We start from the raw sequence: 24,782 nt of genomic DNA on the forward strand, positions 1-24,782 counted from the left end.
CTTAATATGTTCTGAAAACACCCTGCAGAGTAGAGAGGGTATACTATAACATCTGGACTTTTTTTACTTACATATTTGGATGTCTTCTTCTGTTTAATGAATTCATAGTATTCTGTTGTGTGAACCTGCTATAATTTATTTCAATATTTCCCTTATTGGTGGACTCTTGTCTTTCTGTTTAAAAAGCCCTAATCCCTAAAGCTCTTGATTCTCCATTACCTTCCTCTGTGTTAAACATTCACAGAGCGAGCGGCTCCTCTGGCTCTGGACAAAGTACATTAGGCCGTGGGCTTGAGTTGTCACTGACAGAAGATGCAGGCATACGAACAGGACTGCACACGTGCCAGGACAGATAGGGGATGCCTGCCTGCGCGTCTGGTCAACATTACCAAGTCAACCTAACTTTAAAGGATGCTGGGGTTGACACGATGGCTCAGCAGGGAAAGACACTTGTCACCAAGACTGGTGACCTGAGTTCTAGTTCAGTACCAGGAACCATCATGTCAGAAAGACAGTAATGACTCCCCCAAACTGTCCCCAGACACCACACATGCACTGTGGCACAAAATGCCACCCCATAAACAAACAAACAAACAAACAAACAAACAAACAAATAAATAAATAAATAAAAGAAAAAAATATGAAGCTTTAACTTAAAGAAAAAGGGATAATGAGATTTCCTAGGGACCAAAGAAGAGATAATCATTCTTTTTTTTTTTTTTGGTGGTTGGTGTTTATTTTTGAGGTTATAATATAATTACAACACTTCTCCCTTCCTTTTCCTCCCTCCAAAACTCCCCTCCATTAACCTTTTCCACTCTCCTTCAAATTCTTGGCTTCTTTTTTCACTAATAGTTACTACATGCATATATGTATTTTCATAAACATATATATTCCAAAATGTAACCTATTGAGTACATACAGTGTTGCTTGTATGCACGTTTTTAGGGATGACCATTTGGCACCAGGCAACCAATTGGTATACTCTTCCCTGGGTAAGACCGCCTCTCCCGTTTCCAGCTTTACTTAGTTGCCTATGGTTTTTTTTGGTGTTGGGTTGAGGTTTCGTGGACTTTTCCCCATCCAGTTTGGTGTGGTCATTGGTGTCATCCTTCCTCAGCTCACATTTGGACAGTCATGTTTGTAAGACTTTATAAGTATAGCTTCTGATGCTGCTAGGAGACACAGCCTCACAGCAAACTCCCTAATCCTCCTCTGTCTCTTAGAGTCTTCCAGGTCTCTGTCCTGCGGTGTTCCCTGGGCCTTAGGGGTGGGAGTGTTTTGTAGAGGTGTCCATTGGGGTTAGGCTCTACAACTCTGCATATAGATTGGCTGTGGTTTTCTGAAGTGACTTCTGTCTGCTGCAAAGAGAAGTTTCAGAAGCAGTCATTCCTGAGGAAAAGGAATTCCATACAAAGAATGGCCATCAGGTGGACTGGCCAGAGCGTGGTGCAGGGTACAGTGGCTGGAGCTGCACTGTTTGTACACAGGTGGCCTACGGAAGCATTCAATAAGTGAATGGAAGGACATGGGTTCTCGCCTGTTTAGATGCCAGACTCTCTGTTTCCTATAGAGGCCACACGTTGCCAGAGCACGGGGAACTCTCTTTTGAATTGGTTTGATTTTTCTGTCATACTCAACCATGTTGTGTCTTCTTTTCACAGAGTTTAGTAATATCAAGAAATAGGAGAGAACTCAACCATGGCCCCAAGGAAGAGAGGTGGACGAGGGATTTCGTTTATCTTTTGCTGTTTCCGAAACAATGACCACCCAGAGATCACATATCGGCTTCGGAATGACAGCAACTTTGCACTTCAGACCATGGAGCCAGCACTGCCCATGCCCCCTGTGGAGGAGCTGGATGTCATGTTCAGTGAACTTGTGGTGAGTCCCAGATGTCTATGCTATCATGCTCTCATTGTTGATAAGCCAGAGGAGAAGAGGGGAGGGATGGGTGGGTTGGCTTGGCTTGGCTGTATCCCTTACTGTCCTCACTGAGCTATGGAGAAGCGTGTGTGTGTGTGTGTGTGTGTGTGTGTGTGTGTGTGTGTGTGTACATCGTGGCAGGTGAGTGGGTGTTGAAAAGGCTTCTATGAGTCTACATACAAAGGGTTTTGTTGGTGCTTCAAATAGGCAGAAAGATTTCTATAATTGGTTGTTCAAATAGTGGTAGATAAAGGGCAAGTGTATCCTAACTTACTCTTTCGAATTCGTCCTCATTCTTCCTCAGGTCTATCCTTATGTGTGTAACTCCTGCACCTACATCACACCTTTGGCATGCTTCAGTGTTCCCCCTCCTCTCCCAGTATGTGGTATTAGTGCTATTTGAAAACTAGTCATGCTTCCCAACTTGTCTTTGAACTTTGGTGAAAGACATTAGTACTTAAGTGCGGTATCATTACTTAGACTAATGATAGGATTGGAGTAGCAGCTGTTGTGGGAAACTTTTTATAGATGCCATCACACTGTAGAGATCACTGTCCTCAAATGAGATGATATAGATCGTGTAGACCTGTTCATCAAGAGGTGCAAATGGGCTCTTCACCTTTGTGGCAGAATTTAAAGAGAGCTGGTATAGAGATCAGCAAGATCTTGCTTCAAATCACTACTTGGAATTTGCCTAAAGTATAGATGGTCATGTTATTCTTCTGATCCCAGTTTCTGGAAAGCGTAGGGGAAACACCTCCTCTCAGGATTGCTGCAGTGCCTAAGCCAGAGCAGGCCACAGCCAGTGGTCCAGTGCCTGCCCCCTCAAGGTGCTCAGTGAAGTCACAGGAGTGCAGTGACTTTGATTCCAGCTGGCATTCGGAGTGGAGTTTGTTCTCACTGGACCATGTAGTTGTGTGGCGGATGCTCGAGAGTGTGGTCTTTTGCTAGATTCCTAGGGTAGAAAGCAGGCTGGGTCACAGCCCGCCAGGGGACTGACAGTGTTGTTCTGGCTACAGATGAGAGTTCAGAAACGGAAAGATGAGCCAGCGAGAGTCTGCGGAGCTGAGGTTTGCGTTTTGGTCTCCCGAGGGGAAGAAATGAGCCTATTTTTGAGCAGCGTTGATTAGGATAAAAAGAGATAGCTTATGATTACATGTTTATACTTTATGATACGGAATATTTTATCCCTTCTCTCTTCTCTGCACTCGGAAGAACTTTATTTTAGGTCTCAACATAAAAAGCTAAACCCAGCTGTAATGGGGCATGCCTGCAATCCCAGCACTTAAGAAACCGAGGTGGGAAGACTGGGAATTCAAGGTCATCTTGTGTTCCATAGTAAGCTCAAGGCCAGCCTGGGCTACACCCCCACACACCCGCATGCTGCACGGCACATGCCCACTTGCGCACAGGTGGCTCTGGGCAGAGTTCCGTCGGTAGGGTTCCTGCCTGGCATACAAGATGCCTGATGTACGGCTTTTCTCCTCACTGTAAGCAGCCTGACCCAGAGCAACTGAAGGGAGGAAGAGTCTCTCTGGCTTTGGTCCATCGTGACAGGAAGGCGGGGCAGCAGGCGTGTGGCACAACCAGGAGTCACATGTGTCTGCCTTCAGGAAGCAGAGACGCTGGGTGTTGACTCCCGTGTCCGTCCACAACTCCAGCCCACGGAATTCAGGGCGGGTCTGGCCTGCTCAGTTAAATCTTCCTGAAAACACCCTCACAGACATACCCAGACTTGTGTATCCATGGTGGATTCTAAATCTTAATGAGCTGACAATGAGGATTAACCGTGACACCTGGATTCAGTCACCAGCCCTGCATCAACTGGGTGGGATGACTCAGGGGGGTCAGACATTCAAAGTTATCCCAGGCTCCATAGCAACTTTGCGGCCATCCTGGGATCCCTGGAACCCTGTCTCAAACAAGACAAAGCACGCACACACAGAGAAAGTTAGACCTAGCCTTCAGAAATGAGAAAACGAGTTCAGTTGCTGATAGCAGCAGAGGGGATCGGTTGATCGTGAGGTTCTAACATCACCAAAGGTACAAGTGCGACGTTCCCCTGCAGGGATCGTGCCTATTCTTGCTGTGGGGTGTGGTGAGGAATATGGTCAGGGGAGACTTTCAGAAAGCTGGGGGGAAGGGCAGGTCGTGTTGCTGGCTGCCCATCCTCTCCAGCTGGCTTCTGCTGCAGCCGTGAAAGCTTGGTTCCGCCAGCCAAGCCTCACCCTGCATTAGTGCCGCGTGCTCTCCCCAGGCCCGCTGTGGTTCTCTTCCTTGCCGCTTTCTTTCCAAGAGGGAAGAAAGCAGCAGTCTCCAAGCCCGCAGGTAGCATGTCACCGGGGCCCACCTTTCATTGCCAGCGCTGATCACATGGACACACTTGAGAGCACGGGGTTAGAAAGTGTCATTCTTTTGTAGAGGTTGGCGCCACTAGTCACATGGCCAAGGCTGAGGTCACTGAGATGGATGGAGGATGCATAGTCCTCTCGCAGGGAGGGGCTGTGGAGAAGGGCAATAATGGTACATTTATGGCTTGGTTTTATTTCCTGCTCAAAGTGCTTTATCATCGAATGTGTACCCGAGGAGAGGTGTGCCACTGATAGCTGAAGCCCTTGTGGGTTGTGGAGCCAGGGAAGAGCTGGTATCCCCGCATAGTCTGCATCTGTTCCCCTTCCAGCATATTCTGTCAGACTCCTGCATTGAAACTTCCCCAGGAACTGGTGGTGGCAGCTCCCTGTACGCCTTGAAGACTGCTTGTTACTTTGCATTCAGAGAGAGAAAATTCCACTCTCTGCTTATTGATGTCTCTATTGTGTGTGAGAAAATTGCCTACAGCTGCTAGTTGTTTAAAAAAAAAAAAAAACCAATGCCAAACCAGAACTTTAAGCCAAAACCATTGGAAAACAAATTATCCTGAGGTTTGTGTCTGTCCTGGTGAGTGACGATGGATTTTTGTCTACCTCTGACTTCAGGGACTGAGACCACAAACCCTTCCAATTGCCGGGGGAGGCCTGAGGCTTGAGAGGTAGGCTCAAAGTGCTGGAAGCTTCTTCTCCGGGTTCTCCTGCTCAGTTGTAGAAAGAATCCTGCTTGCCCTTGGCCTGGGAAGGAACTGATGGCAGAGGGCACCTGGCTCTTCAGTCAGCACTTCTAGTCGCCTGCTTGGCCTGCAGTCTGAGGGAAGTTCTTTCAAGGCAGGTTCTGTTTGAGCTTGATTCCTTCTCTCAGTGAGAGAGTCGGTGTAAAGATTAAAGAGGATAAATAAAACACAAAACCAAACACAAAATGCTGGCAACTAGCTGGACCTGGTATTACAGGCCTGAATTCCCAGCTATTTGGGAGGGTGAGGCAGGAGGATCCTAAGTTCAAAGCCAGCCTGGACAACTTAATGAGACCCTGTCTTAAAATAAAGAAGTAAGTAGAATGCTTTGTATATAGCTCAGTAGTACAGATTAGCATGTGAGAGGGCTTTGGTTCAATTTCCAGTACAGAAAGTAAGAAAAAGGAAGGGAAGGAAGGAAGGAAGGAAGGAAGGAAGGAAGGAAGGAAGGAAGGAAGGAAGGAAGGAAGGAAGGAAGGAGAGGGAGGGAGGGAGGGAGGGAGGAAGGAAGGAAGGAAGGAAGAAGAGGGAGGGAGGAAGGGCAGACGGGCAGGCAGGCAGGCAGGCAGGGAGGTGGGCTGGCACCTAGGAGGTGAATTGTAGTCGACAGCCAAGTGCATCAGGAGTGATGGAGGTAATTCAGGTTCTTTCTGAGGACAGTTTTCAGCAATGTCCAGTCTTCTGCTTTCCTGGAAGCTGGTCTGCGAGCTGTGTGAGCCCTGCCCTATGGCCCCTTCTCTCTGCATCTGCTGGAAATGGGCTCAGCAGAGCGGGTCGGGTCCGACTCCTTCCCTTATCCTGACTGATGAGTCACTGTGCCGCCGTTTTAAAAAGCGATACCAAATGACTTTCTTTCAGAGTGTGTATTGCAACCATATCACCTCACTAATGAAACAAACCCGGAAGGAGGTTGAGCATGTGAGTCTTTGAAGAGACAGCCAGGAAGGTGTGCCTTGTCCTGGCAGTCTCCCTGCCACACATGGGGCAATAAGAAATGGAGGCACTTGGCCACATCATTTCTTTTCTTCTTCTGGTGTTGGAGCTGAAACCCAGGGCTTTGCATTTGCTAGACAAGGGCTATGCTGCTGAGCTACACCAGCCTACCCACTGCCCCTTAAACTAAACACGTTTACCTGTTCACATGTTCATCTGTGCAGAACACACAGTGCTGTGGCCTTTAGTGAATCCATAAGACTGCAGCCACCACCAAATTCTGCCTAGGCAATTTTGTTGCCCTTAAAATAACCCTCCTATCCATTGACCATCGCTTCCTACCCACCCTGAGCCCCGCCATCCCCTGGCAGCCCCTAAACTACTTTATGTGTTGGAGAATTTGCTTTTCTCAGACAGTTTGAACAAATGGAATCACGAAATATAGATCTTAGTAACTGATATCCTTTATGTCATGTCAAAATTCCTCCATTGTATGGTTGCTAATTCTTCATTTCTAATTATTGCCAAATAACATTTTATCATAGAGGTATATCACATTTTAGGAATTTTTCAAAATTGATGGGTATTTTAGAATTTTTTTTTGTTTTTTCCAGTTTAGCAATATTTTTTTTTTGTTGTTTTGTTTTGTTTTGTTTTTCGAGACAGGGTTTCTCTGTGTAGCTTTGCGCCTTTTCCTGGAACTCACTTGGTAGCCCAGGCTGGCCTCGAACTCACAGAGATCCGCCTGCCTCTGCCTCCCAAGTGCTGGGATTAAAGGCGTGCGCCACCACCGCCCGGCTCCAGTTTAGCAATATTATGAAGAATGCTGCTATAAACACGGATATGGAAGTTTTGACATGTGAATATGTTGGTGGCTCTCATTGGTCCAGACACACTAGTAGAAGCGCTGGGGCCTAAGAGAGCTGTGTTTGACTTTGAGAGCTGTCAGTCTGCTCCAAAGTGCCACCCTGCCTCTCATTTCCACAAGCAGCCTATGAAGCTTCCGGTCTCTTTTTCAAATCGTTTATGTATTTATGTGTTTGTTTATTTGTGTGTGTGATGTGTATATGTGGGCACATATGTCACACATATGGCAGTCACAAAGACGACTTTGTAAAGTCAATTGCAACCTTTATGTGATTTCTAGGAATTGAACTCAGGTCATCAGGCATATACAGCAAGAGCCTTTATCCTGCTAAGCCATTTTGCCTCATGTATAGCTATAGATAGATGGCAAAGTACATCCCAATTTCTTTATATCTTTGCCAACACTTGTTTTTATTCATTCCTTCCCACCTGCTTTTAAGTGTGTTCCACTCCACAGTGTATATGTGTGTTGTCTAAAATAAGATTTCCTGATCATTTCTAACTGCTATGGATTATTACAACTAAATCGTTCATTGACGTATTGATCAATTGCTACTAACTGTGTGTTTTATGTCGTTTGAACATTGTACCTCCCCATATCCTCTACCCTGCTTATTCTCTGTCTCTCTTCCTCCCTCCTCCCCTCACCCTTTCCATCTCCCTCTCTTCCCATACCCCCCCCCCCACTTTTTACTCTTTGGTCTTTGCCTAGATCAAAATAGAGAGCAGGGGCAGTCTGTGATTTAACATTGGTGCCTTAAAACTCGTTGCACCCATGTTTGTTCTAGAAGCACTTAAAGAACTGATGATCTCATCTCATTTATTTGGAAAGCACTAGACACAACAGCCCTGTAAACTGTCCTTCTCAAGTAACTTGCATTTTAATATTTTCAATAGATGTCTTTGAGGATAAGCAGACAATGTGTTAGTCACCAACAGATTGATTATTGTGATGTGAGTGTGTGGTAAGTGCCTGTCTGTGCTAGATCCCAAGCAGACACAACACCATCCTTGATGATGCCCTAGAGCTGCTGGTCAAGCAGTGAAGACAGGCCTATAAACATGCAATCCTGTCCTACGTGACCCAGTGCTAAGAAAGGGTCCACTCAGGCTCAAACATCCTTTTTTGAGAGAAGAGGCTTTATACACCCAATTTTCATGGGAGGTTCTCCTGGAATAAATTCCTCAGCCTCTCTTCCAACATCTCACTGTTCTTTGGCATATTTATAACTCACATCTCACCTCCTTTCTCTACTAATGTGCATTTGTAACTGATTTCAGAAAATCCCTTTCAAATCTTTTAATTCATTCTTTGAGCATTTCATACATATGTACAATGCATTTTGGTCAGGTCCACCCTCCTTCTAATTCCTCCTGGATGCTTCACCCCTCCTGCCGCCATACTTCTCTGAACTCCAGGTCCTCTTTTTGTAACCCTGTGACTCTAATCGTTTGGCTATATGTGTGGGGGTATCGGGCCATCCGCTGGAGGATGGTCAACCTACTTCCCTGAAGAACGCTGACTCTCCTTTCCCCACAGCCTTGAATTGTCCAAGATCCTCACATAGAGACAGACAGGGCTTTGTGGGCCCCTACACATCTATGCTGGGATTATGGCTGGTTTGATCTTGTGCCGGTCTTGTGCAGGCAACCACAGCTGCTGTGAGTTCATGACTGCAGCAGTCCCGTCCTTTCAAATGAGAGTTCTGCAGCAATCTTCCTGTGCTGGTTGTTGTTTATCAACTTGACACAAACCTAGATATACCCAGGAAGAGGGAATCTTAGTTGAGAAAATGCCTTCATAAAACTGGCCTGTAGGTGAGACTATGGGGGCATTTTCTTAACCGATGATTGATGTAGGAGATTTTAGCCCACTGGGGGCAGTAACATTCCTAGGTAAGGTAGTCAGTCCTGCAGTATATGAGAAAGCAAACTGAGCAAGCCAGTAAGCAGTACTCCTCTGTGGCTTCTGCTCCAATTCCTACTTCCACGTTCCTGCCTTGAGTTTCTGCTTTGACTTTCCTCAGTGATGGGTGTTACCTAAAGGTGTAAAATGAAATAAATTCATTCTTCCACAGTTGATTTGGTCATGATTCTTATCACAGTAACAGAAATCTAAGACACATTCCAATGTCTTGTTCTTATAGTCTTTATGCCCATTCCTTTGCTATGTTCCCCAAGCCATGTGGGTAAGGAGTGTGATATAGTTGTCTCATTTAGAACTGAATATTCTACAGTTACTCATTCTATAAGTCTCTGTATTAATTGCTGTCCACTGCAAAAACAAGTTTCTCTAATGAGGATTGAAACTATACCATTTGTATACAAATAAATGTTTAGAAGATAGTTTGATGCATATCTGCTTAGTAAAATAATAGTAGGTTCTCCCATAGGGTCTATGGCCTCCCAGCCAAGGGTTCTTGGCCAGGTTTACAGTACCAGGCATGAGTTCAGCTCTGTGTAGTAAGTCTCACATCCCATCAGAAAGCATTTGGTTACTCCTGGAACATTCATGTCACTGTTGTAACAATGAGCATATTTTCTGGGCCAGTCATGGTTGTAGCTCACAGAGTCCATAACTAGGTAAGACTATTGATGACTTTTCTTTCTTAGCAGCCTGTATCAAATTTTCTGGCACTATGAAAGTTAGCTGTTTGGGAGGAAGCTTCTGAGTCAGTACCAGGTTAATTTCTCTATGTCCTATATCCCAACTCTGTGGTGTTTTCAGGAATAGGTTCTTTCCATCATGTTCTGGTGAACAACCAAGAGCGATGACAATGGGGCATTTCGTTTGAAGGGTTATAGAACCCAGCAATTTAATGAACTGGGCTTTAACATTATAGCCCATAGAGGTCATTCTGTTTAAACTGGTGTGTGTGTGTGTGTGTGTGTGTGTGTGTGTGTGTGTGTGTGTACACATGCGTGCGCACATAGGCATGCATGTGTGAATGTGTGTATGCATGCATGCGCGCGCACGCACACGCGCGCGTGCGCGCGTGTGTGTGTGTGTGTGTGTGTGTGTGCTTTTGTGTGTGTGTGTGTGTGTGTGTGTGAGTGTGAGATTTCTGGGTTTTTTTTAGAAAGGTTCTTAGACTGCAAATTTTGTTCTGTTAGCCATGAGAATTGTTACCTCCTTTTTTCAGGCTGTTGAAATCATTTCTCTTATTACTGGAACTATTATAAGCCCTCTGTAATAATAAAATTCTTCTGTTATCATCAGAATCAATGAGAAGTTTCATCATGTTTTAGCTCCTTATTTTTTAAAACGTGCCTTTGTACTAAAATCATGGCTAAGAATAGAAAGTATCTTATGGGAGCTATTCAGTTTCTGTCTCCATTGGAAGTTGGAAAAATAATTGGTTAGCAGGAACATGTAATTTTAAACTGATAGAAGAAAAAACTCTGGTTGTAAGAAGTTCTGGTTTTGATCTATTGTTTTTTAATTAGAGTATAAAGGATTTCTGGTAACAAGCAGAGGGGATCAGGTTTTATTCTAGAATAGCTACAGAGTGTTCAGTTGTTTGGGAAGCCAAGAACCAGAACTGAGTGAAGGAATTGATATTAAGAATGTTCTAGTTCCAGGAAGTCTGTTTCCACCTGATAAACTCAGAAAAGACCAAAGAGAATGCTGTTAGCTAAGGGACACTGTTAATTGACAGTAAAGTAAAAAAAAATACTGAGTAGATCTTCCAATTACACTTTGCATTTTTTAATAAATTAACTTGATAAGTTCTTAGAGAAAAACTGCTTAACACCAGTTTGACAATGTGCACTGCATCACAAAAGGAAGTGGTGTATAGATAATGGACTTGTGTGTGTGCAGTGCTAAAATTCCTATGCAGTTAGTGTGAACTGCTGCCAATGTGCAGTTGGTTTAAAGGAGACAAAAGCAATCTCAAATTCAGAACTTGATAAACAAATTGCTCTAGCCCTGAGAACAGCTGATGGTTTATAATACTGGCCAGTGTTAATCTGTGTAGTTTTACATGCCTGTATCTGTTGTGTTTTTGAATAGAACATTGTATTGCTTCTAAAATCTGGCAGCAGGTTTTTATGACAGTAGATGTTATGTATTTCTTTGTACTGGCTTACATCCTGTCTGCTTAAAAAAAGTTTGATGGTCAAAATGGCTTCATACATTTCCTTCTAGTCCTCTGCTTCTCTAAAGCTTAAGGAAAGACTATTCCTTCCAATCTTGTGTGTATTTTATCTTACCAGGACCATTCCAAGTCATTTGAAAATAAGCTATTCATGTTAGATTTTTGATTTCCTATTGGACAGATGTGGTGTGGTCAGTGTAGTTACCATTCATCTCTGAATGCTTCCTAATGTTAGCTCACAGAGACGGGGTGAGAGAGGACACGAAGACGAAGAAACAGGAACAGTCGCTTTTTAAACGGAAACAGTGGCTGGAACACCGGCACCTGTCCCGGGTCTGTGGAATAGAGGCAGGTCATCTTTGGCTGCATAGGGAGTTTGTGGTCAGCCTTGGGCCACAAGAGAGTGACACACACACACACACACACACACACACACACACACACACACACACACAAAAAAAAAAAACCCTCAAAAACACAGAGAGAGAGAAACACTATGAATCTATGAGTTAATGATGCTGTTGAGAAAAGGGCTTTAGATCCTTTTGGTCCTGATCAGTTAGTTTTATTAATATAAAACCTAAAAAGACCTTGAGTGGTGTATAACTGCTTACTGGGGGCTGTAATTGAAAATCTGACAGCTTAATGTAGTCCCTTGGCTCTCAGTTGCAAATGACACAGTTAAGATTCTGTACTGACTTGCCACCCTTTACCACAAAGCCAGTTTTAGGGGCTGAAAGACCAGGGGGCTAATTTGATCTCTGTAAGTTGTAGGCTTTGAGTAAGCTTTCAAGTGTAATTTTTTCTTGTACTTAATTTTGTTTTTTGAGTTTGTTATTTGACAGTTTCATACATGAAAATAAACTATTATAATTATTCCCCTTACCTTACTTTTTATGTGCTCTAGTAATGGTTAGAAAGATCTGCTAGTTGCCGGGCGGTGGTGGCGCACGCCTTTAATCCCAGCACTCGGGAGGCAGAGCCAGGTGGATATCTGTGAGTTCAAGGCCAGCCTGGGCTACCAAGTGAGTCCCAGGAAAGGTGCAAAGCTACACAGAGAAACCCTGTCTCGAAAAACCAAAAAAAAAAAAAAAAAAAAAAAAAAGAAAGAAAGAAAGATCTGCTAGTTTAAACGTATAACTTCCTGAGAATTTATATTGATGCTCTAGGAACATTCTTAACGCCATCACTTGTTCTCTCCACACACGTGACCTTAGCCCATCATGAGGACCACATGTTTGGATTCTAGCTTACCTGTGACTGTGCTCACCTCTGTACTCAAATGCTCCCCATTCACTTCCCTGTCCAGAATTCCTCTGCTTGGAAAGCTGTTTGATTCATGCCCTGGGAGCTCAGTGGCCAGCTCTGTCCTCACTTATGCTTTTCCTGGCTCATGGATGAAGAGTTGGAATTTTCTTTGTTGAAAAAAAAAATCCCCCCCTTTAGAAGCTGCATATTTTTCTCTTATCCAGTTTTAAGTGGATTTATTGAAAACACTCTACAGCTGCCAGCTTCTTGCTTCTGCACATTACAGAATTCAAGAACAAAGTTCAACTTAGTGACTGAAAGCCAACGGAATAAACATAGGGGTTGTTTTCTGGAAAGATGGGCATCTACCAACTTTAAAAGGAGCCAGAAAGTCCTTTCCTGTTCTGTAACCAGTAAACTTGAGTTTATTCTTCAATGCCTAGCTCTTCGGGTCAAACCTGAGATGAAGATACAGCCTTGCACTTTCAGAGAGTAGAATGGTGTGGTGTTCCTTGCATCTGCCATTTCTGACTTCTGGATCTCCTGGGCCTGGAGCTTGTGTCCAGTCCAGAGAGGGTGCTCAGTACATGCTTGTTGTCTGGATGCTTGTGTGAGTGGATACTGCTTTTAAAGTTTAGCATGTGAAATGGGTGTTAAGTATTGGAGGGAGTGTGTGTGTGTAATGATTGCTGAGTATTCCAAGAGCTGGTTTGTTCTGTGACTAATCCTTGAAGTGGAGACTATAAGCTTAGGCTGATGCTGTGTGTCCCTGTGCACCCCTCTCCGCGCCGCTGCCTGTGCCCCCCCCCCCCCCGTCATCTTTTCTACTCATTTTTCTCATTTGAATGTTACTGTGGGAGCTTCAGAAGGGCCTGCAGGAAGGGGAGCAGATTAAAGACCAAAGGTGAGGAGGTTTAAGGAATCATTTTACTCTTAAAATCGCTCTGCCGAGGGTGAGGGAGGCAGCTCAGTCAGTAAAGTGCCTGCCACATAAGCGTGAGGCCTGAGTTCAGATCTCCGGCATCTCGGGGTGGGAAAGGGCGGGGAAGCTGGGTGTAGTGGTGTGTACCTGTAACCCCAGCACTGGGCAAACTAATGGACTTCCGGAGGTGGCTAGCTGGCCAGCCTCCCTCAATCAGTGAGCTCCAGGTTCGACGGGACAAACGTCTGCAGGCACATGCACACAGGTCCATCCCAACACCACCCCCACAACACAGAGAACTAAGCTTCTCCAGTGTGTATCTCGCGGGGAAGTAAGTATGTAACTGTGCTGTGGGAAGAGGTTCTGCTGGATTGTCTTTTGACCCAATTAATGCTGAAATGTGTCAGATGAGCTGCCAAACAAGTCTCTTGAGTGTGTGGGAGGGGCCTGGGCTCCAAGAACAGAATGGGCTTGAGAAGGAGGAACCAGGACTTTGGCTCCAGGCTCCCACAGGGCTCGGGGTGTCTCACCTGTCTGTCACTCTGCAGCTGGCTCTGCCTCTCCGTTCAGTTAGGAGAACACTGCTTAGAAATGTTCTGTATTAAACATGGTCAGCTGAAGTTGCACTAGATTATAGCTCTGCAAACGGGTATTTGGGAAAGTGATTTAGCTACTGAGAACAGTTGTTTGGTTTGGAGAACTGGCAAGCTGCTGCTGCTTCAGATTCATTAGAAGTTCAAGTTACCCTAATGAATTTCCAGTCCCATAGCAGAAGTCAAGGAACTCTATAGGTTTAGCTGTGGCATTTGTCTAGTAAACAGGATATAATTTGTATTGTCTGCTGGTAAGGGGAAGAAAGGAAACAGACATTAAAGCATTAGTGGTGAGAATCTAAACATTCTGTTAGTCAGCCTTTGCTTGTGGGATTTCTCTCTTCTTGTTTGTATGTATCACAAGGAAACATGTCTGTCAGACAGAACATTACCTAGTAGGTGAGTCATCTGTGGTATTCTGTGTAATGACTGTGAGTGTTGTCGGAAATGTGGCGGGCTGGAAGCCTTCAGGAGCTGTCTGTACATGCCCATCCCTTTCTGGGTGAATAGCTTTCTGTTGTTGACCATTTCTGGCCTCTCCTGACTGCATGGGGACAGGAGTATCCTCTAACAGTGTCCAAAATCTTATCTAGCTGTTATATTTCTAACAACCACCCTAAGAGTAAAAGTGTTCTCAGGATCATTTGTGGTAAGTTTTAAGATGTGTTAGCAACTCATGACTCTTGGGTGGGATGGCAACATGTCTTGGTGGGGCTGGATGTTCATAAGTTTAACGAGTATTGCAGCTTTATAGTATCCTCCTCCATACATTCATAAAAGTGACCTTTTTAAAATTTTGCTGTCAGAGTATCATACCTCTGTATCCACATTCCTTGTCTGCCCTCTTCCACTTGACGGGGACTGGTCACGTTGTCTTCAGACATGTGTTCTGGTTCCTGGCCTCTCTAGGGGTTTTACTTCCCGTATGGCGGAGGTGCATGGTGGGAGAAGGGGGCTCCACTCTGAGAAGGCAGTGCTGATGTGGTATATCCTTGAGGTAATCCAGAGCAGGCGACAAACCCACCTAGAACGCAGGAAGCGGGGGCGGGGCTAGGCTCCAGGCCTTGGGTCTGTTTGCCACAGGCAGTTTTGTAGGAGGGAAGTAAGCCTTGGTTGAGTAATAGGCTTGGGAATTCTGTGAACTCTCTACATTGAATCTGGTGGAAGGTTAGCTTGTCAGGGACCATTAGAAAGCAAAACAAAACACACCAAAACCAAACCCAAACATAATAAACACACAAAATGGTGAGTGGATGAGCAGGATACCCCAAGGGCCTGGTTAGCTTCTCCCGCCTGTTTTCCTCCTCTCCATCCCCTGCTCCGGGATTGTGCAAATGCCTCCTAACCTGGTCTAAATGCCCATTTGTGTGCGCGTGTGGGTGAGCTGACCTCGTTAGAAACAGACTACTGAATGAGGCTGGGAACCTGGGTGGCTGCTGTATTCCACGGACCTAGCAGGCTGTCCAATACTGGTAGCTTTGGAGGTTTATACATAATCTTACATTTCAGTCTCTGAAAATCTCTGAAAACAGTTTGTCACAAAGTACTAATCTTTTTACTCATTCACAGCCTTTATTGTATGTTCTTTCAAAATTCCTTCTCTTGCTTTATCTATCACACCAATGCATTTCCTTTTATTGATGTGCCCCGTGCCGATTGTTTTCTGATTTATGTGGGTTTCTCTGTTGAGCTACTTGCTCACACTAAAGTGTAAGTGTAGGACCAGTGAGGTTTCTTTGTCCACACTCTTTCGGAGTGGAGGCTTAATAATAGGCTTTGTTAGGGCTCAGCCTAGAACTGTGGTTCCCACAGCCGAGCTTTCCCCAGAGCTCTTGTCTTCACTTAAAAAAGTCTTCATTTAAGATATTAGAAAAACACACGTTCTATAAGAAGATGAAAGGATGATTACCATCTTCTCTGAGATGGACTTTGATGGTTTGTCTGTGGGTTGTAGTTTTTGGGAACCCAGCTTTCTAGGGAGAGAGGGGTGGTGCTGAGTCAGCACAAAGCATTCTCTTGTTTCTCACTCAGTCCTTGTTATTTCATTTCCATTCAAAGACCTATCCCGAAAGAACGAGATGAAGAAAACTGAGGTGGCCAGGGCAAGGAGAGGCCGTCCAGACCAAGTGCGCTGAGATGCACAAGCAGCCTGGGTGTTCCTGGCTCTCTGGCCACGTGTACTTGTTAATATTAGTGGGAAACCCAATACCCTAGGACCAGGACCAGGGATCCTCATGGTGCCACTGCTAGGATCAAAACCGAAACCCAGGGCTGGGGATGTCACTTGGATGGTAGAGTGCTTGGCTAGCATGCTCAGAGCCCGGGGTTCTGTCTCCAACATCCAGTTATTCTTGTATGATGGAACCCGCCCGTAATCTCAGTACCCCAGAAGTGGAGGCAGGAGGATCCAAAGTTAAAAGTCATTTTTGGATGCATAGTGAATTTGAGGAGAGACTGGACTACATGAAACCCTTTCTCAATACGGAAGCCAACAACTCTAACCTGACAGAAACAAGAAAGTTCCCAAAGGACTTCTTGTTAATATTTATGCATCACCTAATTTAATTATTAAGTTATTAAATTAATTATTAAGGGGCTTGGGGAAAAGTTGACCTAAATGTCGCCTATACTAACAATTTATGAAATTTTTCAAAGAAAAGATGCAGGTATTTTATGGACGTGATTTATGGTGTTGAACAGAAGCTGTGTGTAAAATGGTAGACTTGGAGCATCCTCTAAAGGACACACAGCCTTCCCTCTGCTCTGCAATGCTGTTTCCCAGGCCTCTGCTCCTTCTGGAGCTCACTGGAGGCTCCAGGCCTTACTGTGCCGAGTGTGCTGTCCATCTCTGCTGCCTGGAGCTCCATTGGTCTTCTGTCGCTCCAACAGCACACTTGAGTTTTGTGTTTCTGAAGTTTTAGTGAAGTATCATTTTCATGTTACAGAAGAGTTTGAAGAGTTCCAATAGATGTATAGTTAGACAGCTGTTACTACCCTAGGAAAACAGGCTTTCCTAACAAAAGTTCCTAACTCAAGATTCAGTTGCTAAAAAAAAAAAAAAAAAAACCCTTATATAAGCAAGTACTATTTGAAATATAAAAATGTAGTGATCCCAATTCTGTGATTGCCTCTTTCAGTATTTGGACTAATTATCAAAATGAAGAATCTCCTATAACATTACCTTGAGGTAATTTGAGAGCTTAAGTAAAACACATTGACAGAATGATTTTTAATTAGTTTGTATTCCAATTGCTTGCTCCCACTCTTAATTATGCTTTTCTTCTTTTCCATCATTGAAGTTTTATTTATCCCCTTCTCTAGTAGTGTGTCTAAAGAGTAAAGGCTGGAAAAGAGAGGAGCCAAAAGCAACCCAGCTGCTTTATAAATCATAACACTAAGATGGGCAGCTCAATAAAAATAGGCAAAACATGAATGCCTAAGAACAGCTAATCAGCATATGGAAAGTTAGATTCATCACTAGTTGTCATTAGGAAATGCAGAATGAAGCTACTTGAGTTAGCACCTGACATTAACTAGGATCGCTCACATTGAAAGGACATGGCACAGAGTGATGATGGAAATGTGGAGCAACTGGAATGCCTCATTTTGCACCTTTGCTAATTCAAAAGCAGTGTTCTTAAGATTTTCATAAGCCAAGCACAATGGCTCATGCTGTAATTCCAACACTTGGGAATAGGAGGCAGGAGAATTGCTACAAATTTGAGGCCAGTCTGGACAACACAGTAAGATCCTACCTCTAGGAAGAAATAAGCAGCAAGAATAGTTTTTGTTTTTGTGTGTGTATGATGTGCGTTCACGTCTGTTTGGGTGCAGACTCACCTGTACCACAGTGCATGTGTGGTGGTCAAGGGATAGATAGCCTCAGGTGTTTCCTCACCTTCCACCTTATTTGAGACAGACCTGTTCTTTTTCCCCAGCCCACATACCAGGCTGGCTGGCCTGTGAGCTGCTGAGGACTCTGCTGCCTCTAAGTCCCATCTCCCTGTAAGAGCACAGGGATTCGAGATGCTTGCCTCTGTGCCCTGCTGTATAAGAATTCTGGGCATTCAAACCAATTCCTTATACTTGTGTGGCAAGTGCTTTACCCACAGAGCCATCTCCCAAGCCCTAGGTTTTAATCTGTAAAATCCATTATTTACACTTTGTTTCCCTTCCAGTTTCCCTGCTGCCCTTCCTTCCTCCCACCCCCATTCCCCTCCCCCTGTGTCGTGTTGTTTGAGGCATTGGCAGTTAATACAGAGATGACTAGGACAGACTGAACTACTGTCCTCTAGGAACCAGTCCATAATGGGAATGAGACATGCCAAAAAACATGACCATGGTCTTGTGAGAAATCCTTCAGGGCCCAGAGGAATTGGCCATCCCAGGACAGTCAGACCAACTATTTGAAGTGGTTTGCTAATGCTTTGGGAAAATCTAGGTGACGAGGATGATTCTTAGATGCAGTGGGAGGAGCCCACTTGAAAAAGAGCACACCACATGCAGAGTTTCCGAAGCTGGAGAAGTGTGATGAGAAGTATGGGAGGTGCTGTTGGTGAAGGGGGCAGTGAGGTGAGGCAGGCCAGCAGGGGCCCTGTGAGGAAGCATCTAAACTGCTTAGGGACTATACTTTTTCTTGCAAGAATTCGAACTGGAGAGCCTCCTGTCTGTCTGTGTAGAGAGGTTATAAACACTTGAAGCTCGGTGTCTTGTTCATCTTTGCATTCTTTATGTTGCCTGGCTCTGGTCTTAGACAAGGTAGGGCAGTGCTGACGGATCTCCTAAGATGTTGGTAGTCCCTTAGAATCATGCATTCTTGCCGCATCATTAAAAGAGGTTGAGTCAGAGTAGAGCGACTTTCGAATGGACAGGCCAGGGTCTCATTAGATCCTGTACATTGTGTCTCAGCACTCCTGAATTTAAATTATCTGCTTCAGTCTTTGTCTGCCTGCTTGGCTGGGAATCCACCACTCTTCACCTTTGGTGACTGAGAAGACCAAGTTGAGAGGCTTTCACAGCTGCTGTTTCCTGTCTCCAGTGCTTTCTACTATTTCATTCCTGTTGACCATGTTATTTACCGGAGAAGCCTTCACTTACCAACTTTCCCACAACAACCTTAGCATGTGACCATCCTTCAGTTAGTGTCTGAGTTCCCTTCTGTCCTCATGAGCAGATGATGCCCGCACTGTCCTAGCTCAGTGCCTGACATTGAGTAGATACTCAGCACACACTATCTTTGCTTCCATGAACGAGTTCCTGAGGTGACTAGGGGAGTGCATTCTCATTGTGTCTGCAGATGAAGGCACCGAAGGTCAGAGGTCACATCACTTACCCAAGATGCTTAATTGATAAAAGCCAGACTACAACTCAGGAACAGCTGCCGGTAGAACCTGTCTCTTGCCTCTAGCAGACATCGGTGGGTCTCCTCATGCCTACTTCTGTGGCATGAGCCCACCCACCCGCTTGTGGATAGACAGTGCCCTGAAAGAACACAGACTCTGCAGTTGGTTTGCACTTCAGTCCCGCCTCCACTGTTTGCTAGCTCCGTGCCTGGGGCAAGGTGCTCAAGCGTTGTGTGACCCAGTTTTCTAGAAAATGGGTTAGTAATAATACTTACTTGAGGGATTGTTGTATTTTAATTAATCCACATAAAATGTTACTAACAGCCCCATGGAAATGTTAAACAATTGTTATCTCTTACTGTCAGAATACATTTATCCTTTTCCATGTCCATATTGTAGATCAAAACTTTATGTGGGAACATGACAGCATTTTTTAAAATTCTGTGAGTATTCTTTTGGCATAGACTGTCTGCCCCAGCTCGTCTGTGCTCTCATAGTTTAAAATCGGTGATATCTGCCCCTCAGCAAAGCCACATACTACTTCTCCCATGCTGCGAATTTTGAGGCTTTAGGATTCACATGTTTCTTCACACATATGCTCAGGGAAAGCTATGCTGTAGTGTAGTAAATGTGTGTTATTAAGAATGCTGCCCTCAAGTCAAAAGCGTTTCTCCAAACTAAACTAGATACTGTTGAGCAGTTTGATTAACTGAGCTGATTGTTGGGAAGTGATTTATGTCACCCTTGTTTCCCCTGTTTTTCAGAGCAGGTGTGACTTACAGGAAACTTAAAAAGGAAGGAAGATAATTACTTCCCATATATACAGTTGCATGCCAGAATCTTAGTGTTTTAAACATGTTCTCTCCTAATGGAATTTTCTGTACAAATTCTTTATTCCTTCTGTGGTTGTTAGTTGTTGACATCATTAACAGCTAGTTTCTTGTGTTTAGAGTAGTGTGTGTGTGTGTGTGTGTGTGTGTGTGTGTGTATGCATGCGCATGCAGGCGCTCACACGGTTTAGTGACTTAACTGTTTACCTCATTCTTAAAATAAGCTAGCAACTATTTGTATTCAAGTGAGAGAAGTAACAGCTGTACTGTTGCCACCCTGTGCCAGGCATTCACTGCATAGTTAGCTGTTGCCAGGCCTTGCAAGAGGAGTGGTCTGCCTCTCCTGGAGAGGAAGTGGTGACTTGATGGGATTCAGAAGTGGGAAGCCGGCTCTGGGGGGACATGTGTTAATGGGATATAGCAAAGAGTTAATGAGAAGCAAGCCTGGCAGGAGAAACGGGAGACTTCAAGAGGCCAGCTGAGGAATGAGTAATTAATTTTTCAGGCATTGTAGAAGTAATGAAGGTTCTGGATTGGGTGCTTGAAACAGCACAGTGCTTATTTTCAAAGCGTGGTTTCTAGACCAGAGCATCAGCAACACCTTGGAAACCTAACGAAATGCAGACACTGAACCTCCCCGATGGCCTCCCCACTGGTGGTCAGTGAGGTCAGAAGTCCAAACCCTGGTGATTCTGATGCTCACCCAACATTGAAGGCAAAAATGATTGAAGAGAATTCTAGGCATGCTGAGTAGATAGGACTGGAATGTCAAGGAAGAAGAGTGAGGGGCTGTGCCAGAAGCCTTGGGAGTGGTTATTAGGACATAAGTTTGGGTGCTTCCATTGTGAATGAAACAAAAGGAAAACCATTGCAAGGAAGATAATAGGACTTGATGACTAAGTAGTCGTGGGAGTGCAAGATGGGAGATAGGAAGCCAGTGACCTGTGTCTGTGTGTCCCCAAGTGTGACTGACAGCAGATACACACACAAGCCATTCAGGCGAGGAACTTGTCTTCAGAGATCAGAACTTTATTGACCCTTAATTTATAGCTTGTATCTTTTACCCACACCCAGCCATCTACTGTTCTCAACTAGATAACCTTCCCTGTGGGAATGAAAATGAACCAGGCACTTGATACCAATAATCACATTAACTACGGATGGAGTTCCTGAGTGCCAAGCTGTTTTCTCTGAGCACTCCGTATTCATTATCTCCTTGCTGCTATTCATTAGTTATGAATGTCTGTAAGTTGACTTCCTGCTCTTCCCACCGCTTACTGTTTCTAAGCACTGATCTGAGAGGCTAAGCGTCTGGACTCCGGGGTCACACAGCTCTGGGCTTAAAACTTAGCTGCTTTGTGCAGCAGGTGTGTAGGCTGGAGGAAGTGCCTTGCCTAATCTTCACCCTCAGTTCCCCCAGCTCTCTCACAATGGAGACTATTATCATCAGGAGATGTAATAATGAGTGGCTCTCTTTAGGTTCATTGTGATAACTAAATAGGAAATGCCTGCCTGTACATAAAATCCTTAGGAAATAGTAGTTGAGATTTATGGTGATAATACCAGGCACTTACACAAAACTTCATTGGCTTATGTTGTTAAAAAAAATAGACAAAAAATTCCCAGGGCTGGCATGATGGCTCAGTGGTTAATGCACTGACTGCTCTTGTAGAGAGGATCTGGGTTCAATGCCCAGTTCCCATGTGGCAGCTCACAACTGTCCATAACTCCAGTTCCAGGGGAGCTGACACCCTCTTCTGGCCTCCCTGGATACAAGCCATGCAGTGGTGCACAGACATACATGCAAGCAAAACACCCATGCACATAAATAATAATAATAATAATAATAATAATAATAATAATAATAATAATAATAATAAAATAAGCTCCTTAGGCTGGTACTTAAAGCTTTCTACAAAGTGGTCAGGCTTTACCTCCCATGATGTGTATAACTCAGTACTTCACCTTAGCTGGCTATGGTCTCCCTGTGTGCCAAAGCTATTACCCAAACCTCGTCTTGATTCTGTCGCTGCCTTAGTCTGTAGCTGGAGGGCTTCTCTCCAGGTTCCCCAAGCCCCGCAGTCCCACAATCCACTTATAAAATAATCACTCAGACGCTTATATCACTTATAAACTGTATGGCCGTGGCAGGCTTCTTGCTAACTGCTCTTTTATCTTAAATTAACCCATTTCTATAAATCTATAGCTTGCCACGTGGCTGGTGGCTTACCGGCGTCTCTACATGCTCTTCTCCTGGCGGTGGCTGCAGTCTCTCTCCCAGCCTTCCGCTTCCCAGAATTCTCCTCTCTCCTTGTCCCACCTACCTCCTGCCTGGTCATTGGCCATCAGTGTTTTATTTACATAGAGTGATATCCACAGCACTTCCCCTTTCTTCTTTTTTTAAAAAGGAAGGTTTTAACTTTAACATGGTAAAATTACATATAACAAAACAATTACCGAGCAAGAATTATAGTTACAATATTAAAGAAGATGTCCTATCTATCTTATATTTGTGAGTTTAAGGTTTTATAGCTAACTTATCTTTTATCATAACTGAGGAAATTACGACTATCTAGCCTTCAACCACATCAAAGACCTGAGAAGGAACATAATGGTACCTGAGAAATGGTAGACGGATGCAAGCAACTTCGGGAATCTTGCAAGAGTAGACCAAGACAGCTGGCAGCCTGGACAGTCACCTGATGTTTCTCAGCATTGTTGGTGCATTCAAATTGGCTACAGGCCTAGAGTATCTGACAGACCATTTTCAGAAGCAGGATTTCTGAAAGACCATCTTACCCTGTCTTGGCAGAGTACAGTGGTCGCTTTCCTTGTGTCCTGCTTGTCCAGAAAGGAGAGCATTGCATTTGTACTGTCAGCCATCAAGGCAAGGGCAGTTCTTTGCCCAGTAGGCCATTTTGTGCCAAAAGACAAACTTCCAAATGGAAATGTCTTAGAAGCCCAACATTCTCTCGGGATCTATTGGTGCAGCCAGGAGCAATTGTGTCTCACGTCAACAGAATTCTAAGTTATTTAAATGCCATATTCTCCAGGTCTATGAAGTGTTTGAAGATTACCTGTCTATCTGAAATATATCTATGTATACCTAGAAGACTTAACTAACATGGCTACAGATATGATTATCATAGATGACTAATTATTAATCTATTTTTTAATTATCCATTACAATTTTAAATGAGTTATATAAACACAACACCTCAAACAAGAATAGAAATATATACATATATAGAGAGAGTATAACAAAATTAACTTCAAGTTTGTATCAATGAACCAAAATTTATACCAATGTAAAACATTTTAAACATAAACTAAAATCTATACCAATGTAAAACATTTTAAACAAGTTATTCTTTAAAAGTAGGTTCATTAATCTACCCTTTTATCTTATCATCTCCATATCCTCCTATATATCATATCCCCTTTTCTTTTTTAGAAAGAGATCATATTTATAATCAACCTGTTTTAAATAAAATATTGGTTTTTCTCTGTCCCACACCAGAGGGCTCTTTTGATTTGGGACATAAGAATCCCTTAACCATTTTTTTTTTTTTTTAAAGCAATATGTCTGGGTTTAGAGGGGGAGTGAGCCAATTCCACCTCTAAAGCCAGCTTGGTATATTTGGGAATTTGGGCGTAGCATCTCTTACTACTTCATGCTGGAGGGGGGCGCTATATCTTATGGGGATGCAAAGAAAATTTTAGACCTATGGGGTAGTCCGTGAGGCTGTATTGTGTGAACCAGTTGCCTTGAAACCGATCTGGATGTTGGATCATCTGGGCCATGGTGTCATCGGAGTCCTTTCAGGGGGTCTTGGCTGGTGAAACCTGATGTATCTTAATCTGGAACAAGTCCACAGCCTCTGGCTTTCTGTGGAAACAAAAGCAGAACCTCTTTTCCAAAGTAACATATCCTTATATCCAAATTTTGAAGTCAAGGTACCTTTAAAATATACATTTTGGCATAACTCAACAGCTTTTGCAATCAAATGTTTTTCTTCAGTTACGAATATCAAAGACAACATAATCCAGATTCTCTGTGTGGTAGCCATCGTTACGTGGCTTATTTTTTATATTACCTTGAGCCTTGAGCCTATTGCTTTAAACTGTACCATTGTAAGCCTGAAATGGCTGTGGCTGCTGGCTCCGCCCACTTCAGCTTCCCAACATGGCAGTGGTACGTTTTCCGCCAGCTCTGGGAGTCATCAAGTCTCAGAAATAGTGGGTCTAAGCTTTTATCAAAGCAGCATGTAGCCCAGAAACCTCTTTTTTTTTTTTTTTAAATACTAGTAAAGACTAAATCTACTACACAGCATAATGTGCCTCTGGCAGACCCCTCATTCCCGCCATACTGCCGGTCAAACGCACCCGCCAGGAACCCGCCAGTGTTCAAACCTGCGTTTTGCGGCGTCTAGCTGCTCATATGAGACAAGAAGCAGGAACCTGGTTTTGGCTCTGTTTAGAATTGGTTATTAAATATTCTCAGGTTTAAGGTGGAAACTCGAGCCGTTGGGCGCCATTATCAAAAACATCTAAGATAATGGATCTATAAAAAGTAAAGGTTTACGCTACCCCACACTTTAGGAGATTCCATTCCATGACCCTTGGCGTCAGTGTTGTGGGCCTGGACCAAGGCAGCATTATCAGAAAGGGAACACATGGCAAAGCAGAACCATCCACACTATGGCCAGGAGACAGAGAGAGGAAATGGACAGCGACCCTCAGTCCCCTTTGGGGTTATACCTCAGTGATCGAAGGCCATCTTCCTTCTAGTCTCTACCTTCAAAGGGTTTCATTAGCTTCCAGTAGTGTCACCCTGGGGAACAGATCTCTAGTACATGGACCTATGGGGGACATTCAGAATCTAAATTACAGCAGGCCATCCACAGATGCAGTTTTG

At 44.1% G+C, this 24,782-nt stretch overlaps 1 protein-coding gene across 4 annotated transcripts in view; it reads left to right on the forward strand.

Annotated features, from left to right (window-relative positions):
* Positions 1–24,782, forward strand: part of Daam1 (dishevelled associated activator of morphogenesis 1) — a 174,536-nt gene that overhangs the window by 69,825 nt on the left and 79,929 nt on the right. For all 4 annotated transcript variants that reach the window (XM_028858344.2, XM_028858334.2, XM_028858351.2 and 1 more), the window contains exon 2: positions 1,665–1,884. In XM_028858344.2, coding sequence (XP_028714177.1) covers positions 1,702–1,884 — 183 coding nt within the window. In that variant the 5' untranslated portion in view covers positions 1,665–1,701. The remainder of the gene's footprint in view (positions 1–1,664; positions 1,885–24,782) is intronic.

Source organism: Peromyscus leucopus, chromosome 14, assembly GCF_004664715.2.
Source record: "Peromyscus leucopus breed LL Stock chromosome 14, UCI_PerLeu_2.1, whole genome shotgun sequence".
NCBI classification, from domain to species: Eukaryota; Metazoa; Chordata; class Mammalia; order Rodentia; family Cricetidae; genus Peromyscus; species Peromyscus leucopus.